This window comes from Aedes aegypti, chromosome 2 (genome assembly GCF_002204515.2).
Source record: "Aedes aegypti strain LVP_AGWG chromosome 2, AaegL5.0 Primary Assembly, whole genome shotgun sequence".
Taxonomy (NCBI): Eukaryota; Metazoa; Arthropoda; class Insecta; order Diptera; family Culicidae; genus Aedes; species Aedes aegypti.
The window spans coordinates 147,256,839-147,275,880 of NC_035108.1; the positions used below are offsets into that span (position 1 = coordinate 147,256,839).

At 36.5% G+C, this 19,042-nt stretch overlaps 2 protein-coding genes across 4 annotated transcripts in view; one reads left to right on the forward strand and one right to left on the reverse strand.

Annotated features, from left to right (window-relative positions):
- Positions 1-12,392, reverse strand: part of LOC5564225 (ribose-phosphate pyrophosphokinase 1) — a 40,568-nt gene extending 28,176 nt beyond the window's left edge. For 2 of the 3 annotated variants that reach the window (XM_021842650.1, XM_021842649.1), the window contains exon 1: positions 12,230-12,392. In XM_021842650.1, the coding sequence (XP_021698342.1) occupies positions 12,230-12,281 (52 nt within the window). In that variant the 5' untranslated portion in view covers positions 12,282-12,392. The remainder of the gene's footprint in view (positions 1-12,229) is intronic. The other variant, XM_001648520.2, reaches the window with a different exon arrangement.
- On the forward strand, positions 7,291-17,550 carry LOC5564232 (ubiquitin-conjugating enzyme E2-22 kDa). The gene is made up of 3 exons (XM_001648519.2): positions 7,291-7,796; positions 16,636-16,788; positions 16,850-17,550. Exons 1-3 carry the CDS (start codon positions 7,734-7,736, stop codon positions 17,231-17,233), a joined length of 600 nt encoding a protein of 199 aa, XP_001648569.1. The 5' UTR covers positions 7,291-7,733; the 3' UTR covers positions 17,234-17,550.
- The last annotated feature ends 1,492 nt before the right edge of the window (positions 17,551-19,042 follow it).

The following is a 19,042-nucleotide window of genomic DNA, read 5'->3' on the forward strand; positions in this document are numbered from 1 at the left end:
AGATACGCGGAAGTAAAATGGAATGGTTTGGCAACAGACCAGCAGTGCTGAATTTCATCGGCGTCGAGAATAATATTGCAACACGGAAATGACTTCCTCATAGCTAAAAATTGTATTTTGTTTCGTTATAGGCCTCTGCACTGTTTTGATTTTGTATGGGATTTTGACTTTTACTGGTCTTGTTGTTTACAAATTTCATGAAAGAGTGAAATTGAGGGGTACATTTTTGTGCAGAACCCCATAGATCTTCGAACTACATTTCCAAACTAATCAACAGCACAAAAAATCAACAAATAATATTGCACTGACAAAAAAGGAAAATTTTTCAAATTTATTGCTCTAAGCAAAACAACTTTCACCGAAATAATTTCCAGCGGGTTACATTACTCCTCAAGAAAAGTCCAAAACAAACATAGGGCCCATTCACAAATTTCATAACGCTGAAGGGGGTGGGTGGGTGTCCTTAAGATGTTACAGCTCATACAAAATTCGAAAAATATTCATATAAAATGCGTTACGAGGAGGTGGGTGGGTGTCAAAAATGACCATTTTTGGCGTTATGAAATTTGTGAACAAACCCATAACGCATGATCGTTTGGCTCACGCTTTGACAGCTATCGCTGCTCGATTGGCTCACACTTAGATAAAAATGTCAGCTTCCGCGAATCTCTCTAATAAAGGATCACTAATTATGCGGTAGAAAATCTTGCGGAACATGTGCCTTCATGTGCATGACGCTTTGAGTTGTGACACGGGACATGCACAAGGATATGCTAACTTTTTGCCAGACAAAACAGCTCACTGAAGTGAACGACTCCGAACGGGTTAGCTCTATATTGTTTACCGAATTTTTGGATCAGCTCACTTGTAAACGAACCCATTGATCAGTGCAACGCCAGTCCGTAAACAAACGTAAGAATCGAGTCTATCGCAAAAAAAAAGATTGTGATCGAATTTTCATTACGATCTACCCCCAAAAACAAAAGACCATGCTTCGCACAACTTCCCCTGCCCGAACCGATCAAAACTGCCATGTCTTCACCGAATGATCTTATACACTGATGAACTGAATTCACTCGATTGAATATGACCAAATATTTGGGTTCAAAAATGAGCGATTTCTCTTAATTGATCCTCTCTGTCGATAATAACTTCGATTAATGGATTACCTGATTTGCTCTTGTTCACAGTTGATCAGCTTGTTTTCTTGTTTATTTTGTATGGGGAATGGCATCTAACTTCAAATTTCTCGTAAATAAAAGCAATAATCGAAAAATATGTGGTAGGCATGATAGCCATATTTTCTTACAGCTAATAACGTGCATATAGCACAGGCCTGCCCAACCTTTTTGGCACATTTTTGACATAAATGGATACCGCGTTCGCAATAATAGTCCGATCGGAAATATTTGTACCTCAAATGAAAACTTTGTATTACATCTGATCGATCCATGCATAAAAATTCAAAGTTATATTGAACTCTTGGCTAGCGATGCGAACAAAGGCAAAAATCAATCCGGCCCGCGGGCCGGACCAATTTTTTTGCCCAACTGCTTCTGTAACGAAGAGTTTAATACAACTTTGAATTTTTATGCATGAATCGAACAGATATAATTCCAAGCCTTCATTTGAGGTACAAATATTTCCGATCGGACTATTATTGCGAACGCGGCAACCATTTAAGTCAAAAAACAAGGTTGGGCAGGCCTGATATAGCAGTTATTACTGAAACCTATTTGAAACCTGGATCTAAACTCAAAAGAGATCCTAACTTTTTTGTTTATCGTAATGATCGACTTGATGGGGCATGTGGGGGTATTGCAATCATCATTCATAGGCGTATATAACATCAACTGTTTTCGTCATTTGAAACTTTAGGTGTTTCAATTGAAACACAATTTGATAAATATACTTTCATAGCTGCCTATTTGAATTTTCAATATTCTGGACAGCAAGTTAATTTGCTCCAGATTGACTTGCGAAAATTGACTCACAATATGTCATATTTTTTGTCATTGGTGACTTTAATGCCAAACATCGGTCATGGAATAATTCTCAAAGTAATTCCAACGGCAGAATTTTATTTGATGAGTACTCTTCAGGATATTTCTCAATTCAATACCCTGATAGCCCTACATGTTTTCCTCTTCTAGAAATCCATCTACGATTGATTTGGTCTTAACCGACTCTAGTCATCTTTGTAGCCAACTGATTACTCATGCTGATTTTGATTCTGATCATGTCCCTGTTACATTTCAAATATGCCATGAAGCGATTCTCAATCCTATCAGCTCTACTTTCAATTATTTTCGAGCCGACTGGAATATATATGAAACATTTGTTGACTCTAATCTTGATGTTAATATTCCTTTACAAATAAAACTTGATATTGACAATGCTCTTGAAACTTTAACAAATTCCATTGTTGAAGCCAGGAGCATTGCAATTCCAAAATGTGAAGTAAAATTTGAATCCATGATTATAGACGATGATCTTAAACTCTTGGGGTTCATTAATTTATTTCATAACGCCGAAAACGACCATTTCTGACACCCACCCACCCCTTCGTAACGCTTTTTGTATGAATATTCCACAAATTTTTTATGAGCCGTAACATCGTGAGGACACCCACCCACCCCCTTCAGCGTTATGAAATTTGTGAATAAGCCCTTGATCCGTCTTAAAAACGTAAAGAGAAGGCAATTTCAACGCACTCGCGATCCTGCTATGAAAATTATATGGCAGGATTTGCAAAAAGAAATCAAGAAACGTTTTGCACAATTAAGAAACAAAAATTATGAACATAAGATTTCTCAAGTGGACCCTGGCTCTAAGCCCTTTTGGAAATTATCTAAAATTTTGAAAAAAAAAAACCTCAGAAGCCAATACCGACATTGAAAGAGGAAAGCAAATTATTACTAACTAATTGCGAAAAAGCTCAAAAACTTGCTATGCAGTTTGAAAGTGTGCACAATTTTAATTTAGGACTTACTACATACCCGCATAATTATGAACTATACTTGTACTGTTTCCGAAACTGTTATGAACCACTTCAAACAATATCTGAATAGTTTCGAATAACATCCATATTAACAATAAACGCACCGTACCATAGTTGGTTTTGACAGTTTGGCAAATAGTTATTGAAGAAATAACAATGTGGGGAATAGGCGGTTAAGTTATGTAACCATACAGAAAAGCCGATTTTGTCGAACAAAATTTTTCGTTTACCGTTTACAAGATGGTAGATATATTATCCATTTTTTTCACAATCCACCTTACGAGAAACAGTTGCAGAACAGTATAACAATATGTTGAGAACAATACACGTTCACTCTTTGTGTAATTATTTAATTATGGTTTCAAATGGTTCCACATCCGCATGCGATACTGTACATTCGTGATTAAAAAAATGAAGACACAAACAAAACAAATAAAATATTTTAGCATTACATGTATTTAAACGATCTAAAGTCAACATTTTAAAAGCCAAGCAAAATGAAACAAAATTATTTCAGCTGGGCTCGTCTCATTCAGCGGCAAGGTTTCCTATCTCCGGAACTTTATTGCGTCAAATGAGCCACATCAAAAACATCACTGCTCAACTGCTGAAAGCTGCCAATCGGTCTAAAATCAAGTTCAGCGATCCATTTCTTGCTCTAAGGCCCAGCATTGATAGACGTAATAATGTCCCACAAAGTTTTGTGGCATTGTTGTATCGTATTTATGGAATTCTGTAAAGAACAATTGAAAATTTGTCAACTCTTATCCCAGCAAAAACTGAAAATATAACTCACCTGAGAATATTTTGCAACAGCATGCTGGAGTCAAGTAATGTTCCGACACCCCTAAAAACACAGAAAACAAATTAAGAACTTTATTTAGGCGCAATATAGGATGAAATATCTCACCAGGAACTCCAGAAATGCTTTTCGAAGAAATGAAAACAAATATGACAACCGACTGGTGAAAAAATTTCACCGAACTAGCCAAACGCACACAAGCGCCACATAACCATACCACTTACGGTATGTTTAATCTGAAACCATAAAATGTTTAATGTATGTGTGGCAACTGTTTCAGTTTTGTGAACAGTATGTAACCATCAATGAATGGTTTCCCAAAATGTTACCATCTGTGATACAACCCACGTATGTTTTTATATAATCGATTTGTTCATAATTTTCAAATGTGGATTATATGGAATTAATTGATAACATCAAGCTGTACGTTAACCGGTAATGGAATAGTAGATGTAGGGTGGGATACAGTAAATAACTGACAAATATTTATAGTCAAACAAATAGGCTACAATAACGGAAACAGCTAACGTATGACTTATGTTTTACATATTGTTTGGACAACCTATCAAAGTGTTTTTAGCTATGCGGGTAGTCCAATTGAAAATCAAGTTACTCAGGACTTCGAAAATATTCTCAATCAAGAGAACGTTTTCGAAAATGCCTGTGAGACTGATTTGGAAGAAGTGAGAATTATTATTAAAAAAAATCAAAAGTATGAAAACTTTATAAGGGTAATTTAGAACAGAATGATGGCCCACATCAACGAAAATTCCTTTTTTGCCAATGAACAGTTCGGATTCCGCCATGGACATTCGACCACTCATCAACTTTTACGTGTAACCAGGCTTCCAAATTCTCACTCACTCTCACGATAATGGATTTATCCCTCACAGCAATTTTCAGCGATTAGCTGCCTTGCGATTTTACCCGTCCACAAAACAAAGCGAAAATAGATAATAGGGTAACGACTGTTTATTTCGTTCTTAATCGCTAACAGTTGGCGCCAGCGGCAAATAGTACAGGCAACAACCTTTCAAACATTTAGTTTCTTTCACCGGCCACCGAGCGACGACACTGTTGTTTGTATTCCTCCCACTGATCACGCTACGCTGGATTCTCAAATTTCTCAAACTTTCAACACAAGCGCATGGAAGAATGGTAGTCGGAGAACTGTCAAAACGTATGGAAAATAATGAAAAACGTAAATTACTTGCAATTTGGAAACTGGATCAAAAAAGTAGTGATTAGAAATCAAGTGTAAAGTGAATACATAACTTTTTGTGTTTAGTTCATCTTCCGTGGAGCTTTCTTTGCTTCAGGATTTCGTTTTTACTACCACTGAAAAAGAGCCATCTATTGCCTTTTCAGTTTTGAATATCGCCCTATTGCACATTTCCGCAGCTGTGAGAAGTTTGTTTTCTCTTTCTCCGATCCATGGAGAACTTTTCCTGTATGCATCGCCACAAGCAGCAGTTGCTTTTATGCACCAAATTAACCACTCCTATCGTCAAGTTGGTGTGGTAGTATGGTTTTCGTGCACGCATCGCGGTTGTTTTTAGCAATGTTCTAGGTTCGAATCCGGTTATCCACCATCGTAGCTCCAGGGAAAATTAGTATGAGTGATAAAAGATGTTCACGTGAGGAAGCGAAAAAAGCATTCTCCTTACGTGCGAAAAATCGTAGATTTCGCATCATTGATACGAAAATTCAGAACCCTGCGTGTAACAAATTTGATCCATTCCAACAAATCTGAAGGCTATTCTACTGGTCTTGCTCTTCTAGACATATAAAAAGCATTCGACAGTGTTTGGCATGAAGATTTGATTGTAAAATTAAAAAACTTTAATTTTCCGACATACATTTTTAGAATAATTCAAAGTTATTTGTTCAAATTGTTAAGACACGAATGCCATGACAAATGGTAAAGTGTCTTAAATAAAACATAATAATAATAATAATATTTGTTCAAATCGTACACTTCAGGTTAATTATCAGAACTCCAGATCTGAAAGACTTCCTGTGAGAGCTGGTGTTCCTCAAGGCAGCATTTTGGGACCAATTGTATACAATATTTTCAAATCTGACTTACCTGAGTTACCTCAGGGATGTCAATAATCCTTGTTTGCGGATGACACAGACCTCTCCGCCAAAGGACGAAGCCTGCGTGTTATCTGTAGTCGATTGCAAAAAAGTTTGGATATTTTTCCTTTATACTTGCAAAAATGAAAGATTTATCCCAATTCTTCCAAAACTCAACTAATAATATTCCCACATAAACCAAAAGCTCTTCATTTGAAACCTTCAAGTAGACATGTTTTCACGGTTAGAGGGGTTCCAATAAATTGGTCAGATGAAGTTAAGTATCTAGGGCTCATGCTAGATAAGAATTTAACTTTCAAAAATCACATTGAGGGCATTCAAGCCAAATGTAATAAATATGTAAAATGTCTCTTTCCCCTTATTAATAGAAAATCAAAACTTTGTCTTAAGAACAAGCTTTTGATATTCAAACAAATTTTCAGGCCAGCCATGTTGTATGCTGTATCAATATGGACTAGCGGTTGTAATACCAGGAAGAAAGCTCTACAGAGAATTCAAAATAAAATTTTGAAAATGATTCTGAAGCTTCCTCACAGGTATAGTACCAATGAGTTACATAGAATATCCAATGTTGAAGTATTAGAACAAATGTCAAATAAAATAATTAATAATTTCAGGCAAAAAACTTTACAATCTTCTATTGCCACGATTAATGCGTTATATGTTTATGTTAAGTTAGGTTAAGTATATTCAAAGCGTTTTTTTTTCTCTTATAAGCAGGTGAAATCAACTCACCTGTAAAAAATCTGAACTGCTACGGCAAATGAAATGTAATGTGTTGTTAACAAAATGTTAATAAAATTTTAAATTTGTTTTACCAAATTAGGATGATAGTGTTGCCTAATAACACAAAACACCTAGATGTAAGAAATGAATGTAATGTTTGGAATGATGCTAATAAAGAAATTCAAAAATTAAATACAAAATGCAAACATGACAACTTTGGCAAAGAAAGCTCTCAGTTAATAAACTGTGGCAGTGCTCATAAGGACAGCTGAGAAGCAGTTTCTGTCCCAGTGAGGACGTTAATGCCGTAAAGAAGAAAGAAGATAATTATGATTATGTTTGCGGTGTAAAAAATTTTCGACCTTCAACCGCTTACACCGCTCGCTTAACACCGACGTATCAGATCAAAGTTTTATACTGTTAAGGTACCATTTGCAAAGTCATGCATTTGTATTGAGGAGCTACGAGATTTTTGTTCGAACTTTTTACGATTCATATCAAACACCAAAATCGATTTTCTAAGAAAATTCATAACATTTTCTATTTTGCATTATTTTAATCGAAAAAGTGCATGTTCACGAGACAAACTGACATTCATTTACCTATCGTCAATGCATACACACAAAAATTAAGATGGTGTGCGCCCTCCGTCGTGTGTAACACACGTGTTTGTGAATTAAAACGCCACATGCTTATGCATGTGTGTGTATGAAAATTAGCAACAAAAAATAAGAACAACGCTCGCCAAAAAGGAAAAAGTCAAAAAATTCAAGACCTCTGCTAAAAGTGTGTTGTTCGGTTTTTCGGTGCAAAAAAAAAATCAAAAACACAGCGCTTTTTGTTTGAAATTGTTTCGGAAAAGGAAGTGCTAGTTGCAAGTGAATCCTGGTATCTGGTGTCGGTAGAAAGGCAGCACTTTCGGGAAGTGATAAATCCAAGCCTTTATTTGCGAGTTCTTTGAATTGGGGTAAAAGGATTTCCACATCTGCTGCTGCATCTTCGGAAGCAAGAAAGAAAACCCCAAAGGAACATCACCGTAGTAAAGCCGGGTTCTCTTTAGTGGCAGTTGGTTTAGCAGCGGCGGTGACAGCGGAATAAGGCAAAATGGCGAATATGGCAGTATCCCGTATCAAACGAGAGTTCAAGGAGGTTCTTAAAAGCGAAGAAGTAAGTGACATTGATTTCCATTATCGGGCACCATAAGAGGACAGATAAAATCGAAATTGCATAACGTAACGAGAGAGGTTCCTTTGTTGGTGGCCGAGGAAAGAGGAGTGAAAGCAAGATGTCAAAAGTTTCCGTTTCTAGTTACAGGGCTGGTAGTAGATCTCTACTTAGAGATGGTCTCTAAAGTCACTGTTTTTCTTCAAGCAGTGAATTCAGTGGGTACGAGTAAATTACATTGAAGAAGGTTACAAGCGGTAGTCGAAATACGCGTATCTATCAAAGATAAGCAATTAGGGCGGAATTGAAAGGTACAAGGTACTACTACTTTTAAATTCTCTTTATTGAAATTCTGCTCAGAGGGTGAATTCTGATTCGAAATACCTAACCAGGAATTTCTCTAGGGAGTAATCTTAAAATTGTCTAAAATGCTAGTTCAGGAATCCTTTTAGCGAATTTTCCACCAATTCCAGCTTTCCATCAATTTTTCCAGTAGTTACTCTATAAGATCGTCCAAAAATTTCTGCAGGTGTTCTTCCAAGAAACTTCCAATGGGTTTATTCTAGAGTTTTTGGAGAAAATCGTTGAAAGATTTTTCCAGCAGTTTCACTCCTGCCATTTTCATATCAGGGTGTCTATTACCTGGTAAACCTGGAATTGTCAGCGAATTTTATTGAATCTAAAAAAAAACTGAAATGCTCAGGGAATTTCGATTTCAGTGAGGCTGTAGTTCATGATAGAATATGTTCATAACAACGGATTTTCGCGTTAATATTCCCCAAAAAATTTCGGCTGCGCCACTATCAAAACGCTTCTTTAGCTGTTCAATGAGGATCTTTTCGGGTATGCAATTTAATCGACTTCCCAAGATATTCAATTTTATGAACATGTCTAAATTTGATCATTAATAAATTCACACATTTTCAAGCACGATTTTTAAATTACTCCAAATTTGAAAAACTGGAAAACAATTGGATTTTGAGAAAGTAATCTGGAATTTTACCAGTTGTCAATTTAAAGTGTTGAAACAATCAATTTCGGGGCTGGTAGAATGTCTCTTTTTAGAAATTCGGTTTTTATTTTGATAGGATAGGATCTTTCTTTACTAAATCACAAATCTCATTTTTCCCTATCTTGTTTGCAGTGAATTCTGATGCAAAATTCAGTATGATCCAGAGTAACCTTTTGAGACTATTACGAGCGTATTCAACTGACTCTTTAAAAATAATCATCTTAAATTAAGCAAATATCCTAGTGGCTTTTCAGAGATTTAATCTGGAATACGTTCAGATACTTCTACAGGGATCTCTCCAAAAATTCTTCCAGAGATACCTCTATCAATTCCTCCAGATATTCTTCCAGCGATTTTCAAAGAATATCTTAAAAAATTAATCCAAAAGTTGCTCTTCGAAATTATTAATTTGAACTTTTTTTAGACGCTAACCCAGCACTTCCTCCAGATATTTTTCCACGAATTCTTCAACTGAATTTTCCATTAGTTACTCTAAGAGATCTTCCAAAGATTTTTACAAAATTTCTTAATTTCTTCCAATGAAACCCGAAGATTTATTACCGAGTTTTTGAAAATAAAAATACATGCCCAGGCTTTTTTCAAGAAAACCGACAAGAATGTCTACGTCACTTGATCCACGTTAACTCCAAAAATTCCTCGAAAGGTTATTCAAGAAAATCTTATAAGAAATTTTCAAAGAGTTTCGCAAACTTAACTTTGTGTTTCATCAATGAGTTCCTCTAGATGTTTCTATGAATTTCTCCAGAATTTCACCCAAGAATTACTACTGTTGTTCTTTCGAACATTTCTCGAAAAAAAATCCCCTAGAATCCTCTAAAGTGTATTTAGAATTCCATACCAGTTAATTCTGCAACATTTTTTGTCATTTTATGATCTTCTGATCACTCCTACGCATTTTTTTAAGATTCCGATGTTATTCAAGGAGTTCCTTCAGAAAATCCAGCAATCTGAATTTGTTTCGTGAACAGAATCCTCACATATAGTCCTTCGCAGGATTTTTAAAAGATCATGGGCGAGATTCTCATGGAACGCTGTGCCCAATTTCACAGAATCTATGAGCAAGATTATTGCAGATTCATGTAAAAGATTCTCAAAGAATGCTGAAAGTCTCTAAAAAGTTAGACAAGTCTGCCTTATATTTTGTGGCTCACATAGATGCTTGAAAGTATAGGGTAATGAACAATTTGACGAAATCTCAAGCTAGATTTCACACAAATTTGTTGCTGCTGCAAACGAACCATTTAGAAGCTATGGCTGCATAATTGCAAAACTCTATTCCGTTCCCAATTCTTTTTATTATGACCGTTGAATTAATAATGCAATAATTGCAAAAGGTAGTAATATTTACTGCGCGTGAAATGCGGGAGATTTTATTGATTTAAGTAAAGTGACCATACGTCCCGTTTTTCACGGGAAACTCCCGAATTTTGCACATTAATCCTGCGCTAAATAGTGTCTCGCGGATTTCATTTTAATCAATAAAATGTCCTTCATTTCTAGAGAAGTTATTACTTATTCTACACTGTTAAAATTCTCTAACTCAGGATAATGTGTGCGTCCTTCCCATGATTCTGTGATAATCTTGCATGGAAATCTGTGAGATTAGGTCCCAGGGTTCCATTAGGGTCTCGGCTAGGATTGTTTGAATTTTTTGAAGGATTATGTGAGAATGCTGTTTAGGATTTTATAAACTAAACCAATACGAGTCTTTTTCTGGATTCACTAGTAATTATTATTATTAATAGACAAATGCTCAAATTGCGGGACGCTTTATTTGGAGCAATATCAGAATTTAATAACTGGTCAAAGATTTTTAAATTTCAATGTTCAAAAGTGAAGCTCTGAGAATCACGATTTATTAAACTGTCAGCAGCACATTCATGATTCAAATCATACTTTCAACCAGTTTTTGTACAAAATTGTCCCATTGTGACTTGTCTTCAAAATCATCCAATCAAAAAAATCAGAACGCAAGGAAGACCATTTTACCTTCCAAAAAATAATGTTTTCAAGAAAATACAAGTAGTTTTGTACATGCATTATTCAAATAATTTCTGCTAGACATTGTAATGAAATCATAGGAGGAAACTTGGATATGAAATGAACGACAGTTCTGGATGAAATCCTAAGGAATCGGTGGAGGCATCCCTGGAGCGAGAAATTATTACTTGGGTTCCCAAAAATGTTTTAAACAAAACTCTTGGATGAAATTCTAAATCGATTGAGGGATCATTGGATGATCTCCAGGATTATTATGACAAATTCGTGAAAGAATATTTCAAGATAAAAACAATCTCACCACTAAGAGATAGAGGAGGATCTTTTCTTTACCGTAGCATTATTAAATAACGTGTAAATCCATTCGTTTACTCAGTAACAACAAGCTTCACACTTGATTGCCAATGGCTTTTAGGGCGAGATCATAAGTTATGAGAGATTTTTCTTAAATGCTCCATCTTTTTTTTTTTCAAAAAGCACAAAAAGCACATATTTTTATAGGTATTTGACCAAACACAGAAAAATCGTGTTAAGGTGATTATAAAACGAAGCCAAACTTTAAATTTTCAAGTGCACAAGTCTGGAGAATCTGCTTGCTGATGGTGACCAATCTGATAAATTTTCAACGCGGAGCGCTGTTTGGTTCTCAAGACTTATGGTCTTGAAAATTTGAGGTGTGGCTTAGTTCTATAATCATCCTAAGGCCTTTTGAAAAAAAAAATAATTGCTACATTGATCGCGAATTTACTAAGTGGATGCAAGTATTCATGATCAGGGTAGCTAATTGTCAAAATTTCAGAAAAATTCAAATGCTTATAAAACCTTTTCATTTGAAATGTAGCATCAGCAAATGATTCCAAATGATAGTAAACATGGAATCGTCATTAAGTAAAATATTTTCCGATGATCTTCCATGAGAAGGAATACATTCACAATCTACAATTATCAAAGTCACGTGATATTGATGACACTCAACAAAACTGCTGATGAGTATATACAGTTCTTTGTAGTATAACATACAGCAGTTGTCTCAATGACGAGCATTATTGGATTTTTTGTCGAATGCCTTACAAAAAAAAAATCGTTACATTCGTAGGAAAACAGATTGATTAAAAACCATATCAACTCAACTGAATCAACATTTCCTTCCATTTCCTTGACGAGAAACTCGCATTCTCAAGAAAATGAAAGTATCATGAATGACAAGAATACCTGGTTTATTTTCTTTTTGTTTACTTGATTTTCGTATGGTCTCTATTCAATTCTTGTGTGGTTTTTTCAGACATGAGTCGCTACCAGCCCTGTTAGTTATTTGCCGGGGGATTTCATTTCTATCGCCGACGTGAAGTTTTCCCGATGGCGGCTTCCACAACTCGAAAGAAAGCAATAACAATCCGGTACTGACCTTGTTCGAATTCCGTTTCGGAATTGCTGGATGCATTTTCCACATCACTCATTATAAGAGTAGTTGCCTGAACTAAACACTTGACAAAATTTACGGATACGCGGTTTCCCTTCCTAAACGTCACTGGAATTCATACACAATTTAGGTATACGTCAAACACTTCCAACCTCCCGACTGCAAACTATTGCGAAGGGAGAGGATGCGGATCAATATTTTGAAAAACCAATCGTTCGTGATAATGGATTGCTCTGGATTCTGTCGTTGCCATATGAACACGACGACGATTACACATTATCTCGAATCGAGAATCAATTTTGTTTTCCAAGAGCTAACAGTCTGACGAACTACTAAAGTACTTGTTGTGCATAATTAGTAGCATGCGCTCTCTAGTTTGAGAGGTTCTTAGGTCAAACAAATATGTTCGGCTAAACATATGTTTTTTGACGTCAGAAACGAAGGGAGCTGGCTAACTGTAATTCAAACCCTAAACTAGTTATACAGGTCGGACTCGATTATCCGGGGACTCGATTATTCGGGATTCGATTTTCCGGAATTTTAGACTCGATTATCCGGAATTTGTTTTTTGATGTTCTTGTTTTTAGATTTTTATGCATAAATCTGAGATAATTTGGTATTGCAATATACAATATGAATGGTTCTGCAGTTTAGAATCTACCGTAATCCGGGGTATCATTGATCAGCGGGGTAACATTGATCGGAATGACCCATCTCATAAAAAGTTCGCATTATCATTTATTGATGGAACATTTCCAAATCATGAATGGTTCTTTTCTTTCTTGTATTCATCAGCTGATAAAAGTGAAGATTTTTGTGAAAATTGCGTTTACCTTATGCGTAAATTTGGCAACTTTTCGAAACAATGATTTCAATGGTTAAGGATGACACTACCAAACATTCATGTCTCACATAAGTTCTGTAAATGATATGAGCAACGAAAATGCGGTTCTTACTAAAAACGGCATCGCCGAAAACGATGCCGTTTTCAAAACTTTCATAAGTATGTTCAATTAGGCAACATTACCTAATTACTGTTAAGAATGTAACTTTCCCTTAGAAAATTGCCTACCTTTAGGCGTATTCCGTGGTTCGAGTTGTTTTTAATTTTAAAATAACTCAAAAAGTAAATGACTTGTAAGCATTTGGCCTTCATATTCGGCTTCAGAGGCCATGATTTTAGTAGGTAACGCCATTTTCAATATTACCGAACATTGTTTACATAGGTGATCAATGTTACCCCATATCAGCTAAATAAAAAAATCACTTAAAACATTTTTTTAACATGCTTAAACCTTTCAAAAAACAAAATAAAGTATACAGTCTCGAGCTATGGGTGGCAGTACTTGTTTTAAAAATATAAAATTTGCAACTATTCCATTTTCGAACCAAATATTTAAGAAATATTAAAAAAAAAGATCAATGTTACCCCGGATTACGGTACTAATGTATGTATATTAGAGTGGTTCAAAAAATCGTTTTTGCTCCACACCGCTCATTCGATTCTAGATCAAATTCTGAGTGTCCTCCCAAAATTTGAGCTCATTTGGATGAAAACTGAGACTGCACAAGCCCTTTAAAGTTTATATGGGAATTACTATGGGAAAAGCAAGCAATTCATTCAATCGGTCATAGGGTTTTCCCATGTGCTCTTGGGGATTAGAACTATGTTGATACTGTGGGATACTATAATCAGCTACAACTTTGTCGAAGACCGTTTTCAAATCGGACGCCCCAGTAATTAGTTATTGGTTTTTGAATTAGTTGTAAAACTTTGGCTATAATTATCGGGCTGTTCTACAGGCATCACTGGATACATGCAGTAAAACATAGTAGCCATGATTTGTGCGTGCTATCTTTCGCGCCAGGTACAGCAATGTTGCCTGTTCAGAAGTTAAACGAACACTGTTGAAGAATTTGTGACTGGATATAAATCATATATATGTAAGGGTGATCATTCATTATTGCAGGGTACATCTGTTACACAGTAGACTGTTCTCCAATAAGTAGTTTTCATTTTGTGACTTCCTTGACCCGATAAAAATGTTAAAGCTGGTTATCGTAAGATTAATAAATACAATTACAATTACAATTACTGTCATTTTTATATGATGATATCCTGTTTATTGTTCCAGTTCCTTGTTATATTTTGAGGATTGCTTAAGGCACTTCAAAATTACAACCCGATCTACCGATCCTGCTTCATTGGCCGCCCGTGGTTGCTACTCCAGTATCGCCTGATCAGTTGCACTTACACAAGAAACCAATCAGATGACTGCTTGGGACTAACAGACACCCTCAGTGTATAAATGCTGGTGATTTTTAGGCAACAATGGCGCCTGCCACACCAGAATGCAGACCAATGAGGGCAAGGGCGGGAATTTGAGTTGCATTCCGTGGTTGCATTCAAAACTTGGCCACAGTAAATCGGATATACCTTTGCATCTAAGCCAGTTTATGCGGAAAGTGTAGGGGGTAAAGGTAATTTTGTGACTGAGAGGCTTTGCTTTTTGGTTAGCAGACTGCCTGTATATCAGGCGTAAGGAATGACGTGCTATAATGATGAAAGAATGGAAGCGCAGGGAAACGGTTTCTTGTCCGCCTCTGGTACTTGCGATTGATACGAACAAATAGTTTAGGGCAGGGTTTCTCAACCGGTGGTCCGCGGACCCCTGGGGGGCCGTAACGGCTTCTCAGGGGGTCCGCGAAGCTATTTCAAATAAGCGTCTAGTTGCTGTACAAATATTTCAAAACTGGAACTTATTTTATGTAACTTTCAAGAAGGCTAGTACTGATAAAATACATTCAATATCAGTTTGTTTACAAGAGTTTGTCAGGTCAAATTACTATTTGTGTAGTTGTTCTGAACTTTCTTCTCCTTGCTTGATTTTTATTCCAGCGTGAGCTTGAAAATAATTCTAAGCTCGTCCAATGAGGTATGAATAGGAATGTCCTTGCATGGCTTCGTTCGCTTGCTAAGTGCTTTGCGAAGGCCCAAGCTGTACGATTCATTTTTCACGCGGTCGGCGTGTTTTTTTTTCAGTTAGCACTTTATTCGTTGGTTCCCTGTTCAATTTCGATGATTCTTGTCAATCACGGAGTAGCTCATGCTCAAATTTCCTAAGATATATATAGTAGTATTAATTGGCAGGAACTTCGTCAGATAATCGTCGGGAACCCTTGCAAAGATTTTAGATAGATATCTGACAAAGTTTTCAGAGAGTTCCCGGAGATTTGTTCAACGAATTCTATCCACAACCTTTAGTTGGCTCTTCAGAAGCACATTTACAAATCTTCCACGAACTTTTATTTAGCAAACAATTTTGCTGAATAAAAGTTAAGTAAATTTTAAACATATTGTGACTGAACCAACTTTTATAAAGCTTACTTATGTTACTTGGGGTGGGAATATTATCAGCAGAATTTTATGTTGGGATCTTGACCTACATTTTTTTATTCAGGGTTTTGACAAGATACTTTATTGAGATTCATTATCAGATTCTTCGAAAGATATTTGTTAAACTCTTGACTAGTCTTAGTGGACTTCTTCGAAGGATGATAGCAGAATTCTTGCATTATCTACTTGTTTTGGGTTCTTCTTCTTTCTGGCGTTACGTCCCAACTGGGACAAAGCCTGCTTCCCAGATTAGTGTTCTTATGAGCACTTCCACAGTTATTAACTGGGAGCTTTCTTTGCCGATTGACCATTTTTGCATGTGTATATCGTGTGGCAGGTACGAAGATACTCTATGCCCTGGGAATCGAGAAAATTTCCTTTACGAAAAGATCCTCGACCAGCGGGATTCGAACCCACGACCCTCAGCATGGTCATGCTGAATAGCTGCGCGTTTACCGCTACGGCTATCTGGGCCCCTCACTTGTTTTGGGTATGACTGCCAAGAATATCTATGGATTTCAATATCAACCATATTCAGGGGGCCGTCGGATGTTTGTAGGACTCCAAAGGGGGTCGCAGCTACAAAAAGGTTGAGAACCACTGGTTTAGGGTTTATAGAGTAAGAGTGGTAGATAGATGCAAGTGAAATATACAACTACATAGTACGAGGGAAGAGATAGGGCCTGGGAATGAACCCATGACCTTCTGCTTATGAAGCAGAAGCGGTAGCCATTAGACCACCAACCCCGCCAAAAACATTTCTACTCATTTTGGATGGAATTTGTCAGTTGTGCCTATCGACGTCTGCTTCAAGAGGTTTCAATTCCAATCACAAAAAAATCTTTGTTCAAAACTGCTGGGGAAAATACAAATGGTTCTACTGTTCTCTACTAGCCACAGATGATAGTACCAATCTTTTTCGACTTTCAATACCCACCTATCTTAGTTGACATACTTATTTCTCAATATAAACAATTTTCATTTCTCTTTTCAGATTGTCCAATGTTCTATCAAATTAGACATAGTCAACGATAACTTTACAGAATTGCGCGGTGAAATAGCCGGACCTCCGGATACTCCTTATGAGGGCGGTAAATTCCTGCTCGAAATCAAGGTGCCTGAAACGTACCCTTTCAATCCACCGAAGGTAAGTTTGTTTCAGTAGACACTATGAAATGGATTGATCATGTTTATAACTTCCTTGACAGGTTAAATTCATCACAAAAATCTGGCACCCGAACATTTCTTCCGTTACCGGAGCCATTTGTCTGGACATCCTGAAAGATAACTGGGCAGCTGCTATGACACTGCGAACGGTTTTGCTGTCGCTGCAGGCCCTGCTGGCCGCTGCCGAACCGGACGATCCCCAGGATGCCATAGTGGCCACACAGTACAAAGACAACCACGAGATGTTCATCCTGACCGCCAAGCACTGGACAAACGTGTACGCGGGGGGACCTTGCCGCAATCCGGACTTTGACCAGAAGGTGCAACGATTGCGTGACATGGGAGTGGCCGATTATGAAGCGCGGGCCGCTCTTTCCAGGCATAATTGGCACCTCGAGCGCGCATCCGAACAATTGTTTAGTTAGTTTTATCGAATCTGTGGATTGCTATCTCGTATTCCTGTCTGTTCTGTCAGTGAATTGGTTTCCGGTTTTCTGTAAAATTCTTGTCAAATTATAAAACATGTTCTGGTTAAATTGCAAAGCAAGGCAGTCAAATATTGTGTACTATTGTCATCTGTTCCGAAGTGCGTAATATATAAGAAAGATATTTGATATACTAATAATTTCACGAAGAATAAAAGACAAGCATGTAACATTAACACTAAGGAGCTTGCTGCTGAGGATGGAGGAAGGTGATATCTTTTAAATAAATAGAAACCCATTGATGATTACGCTACTTATTTTTGTAGTTTTATTACACTCACTATAATCAGTGATTTACCAACTTGCTTTTTCACGATTGCGATCGACTATTGCGACATCCGAACAGCGTTTTCATAAGAAGCGAAGTTGTTGCAAATGCATATATTTTCAAAATCAAATATAAAATAATTGTGTGACTCACTACGATTTCATTGTTCATCAATAGTTTTACTATTGAAGCAAAAAATTGACTTCTAGACTACACCTGATTCTGTTTTTGCACGGCCGTGCAAAAAAAGTTTCCATGCATTTTTTTTTCGTCAAAACCTTATTTTTGCATGAAACGTCGAGAAATGGTGTTACTTTTTTTGCGCGGTTTTTGAAATTTTGAACTGAAAACTTGTTTTGCCCGGTACGAATCCCCCGTGCAAAAACAGAATCGGGTGTAATCTAACATGTAGGGCTGATAGCGACTAAGTGTCTAAAAATAGGAACTTTAAAGACATCGTGCCCAAAAATAAGAAACTTAAAATTTACTTCCTGTATTTTTCAGGTTTCTGTCCGAAAACTCTTCAAAATGTAATTCAGGATATACTCTTCCTTAGATTCGTAGTAAAGTTTACGGGTACAAAGCAAGGGGTCTATGTTCGATTCCCGGTCCGGAATGCGAAAATGGCAACTTTGGCAAATAAAGCTGGAAGTGTGGAAGTGCTCATCGAACACTAAGCTAAGGATCAGGCTCAATCCCAGTGGGGACGTAATGCCAAGATGAAGAAGTATTTGAGGAATTTTTTCATAGCTTCCTTCAAGCATTACTCCGCAGATTTCTTCAGGAAAGATTAAAAGGTTGTTCCACGAACTTCTCAAGGAATTCCTCCGGATGCGGAACCTTCAAAAGCCCAACCAGTATTTTTCTCCTAGTATAGGTACCTGCAGAATTGACATCACTGCAGAGATTCGTTTAGGAACTTCTCCAAAGATACAGTAATACCTCGATATAACGTAACTCGAATTTTATTTTCGTTACGTTATATCGAAGCAAAATATTTTTTTTTAAATTTCGTTGGACATGTATTGTTTGATGAGAAAATGCGTCTTACATTGATATTATTGAACTAGCAGGCATTTTCAGTGTATCTTACATTTTTTTCAATATTTTTCCGTATTTAAATTTTATTTATTTTGCTTTTTATTTTTATTTTTACCTATTGCATTTTTTCTATTGCAGTAATCCTTAAATAAATGTATTCTGAAAAATCTTTGGAGGAATTTTTGAACACTCGGAGCAAGAAATTCATAAATGAGATTCAGAAATCTTTAAAAATGTTACTGTTGAGCAGTCCATGAACATTTCTAGCAGGCAATTATCGAACTTCAAAATGTTGGTTATTAGGAACTCGTGGTAAAACTCCTAAAGCAATTCTGTTTGCAGTTTTTTTTTTGCAGATTTTCAGAATTCATTTCCTAAGAATTCTTTAAAATATTTTTTTTTTTTTCAGAATTCATGCAGAAATCACTTGAAAACTCCAA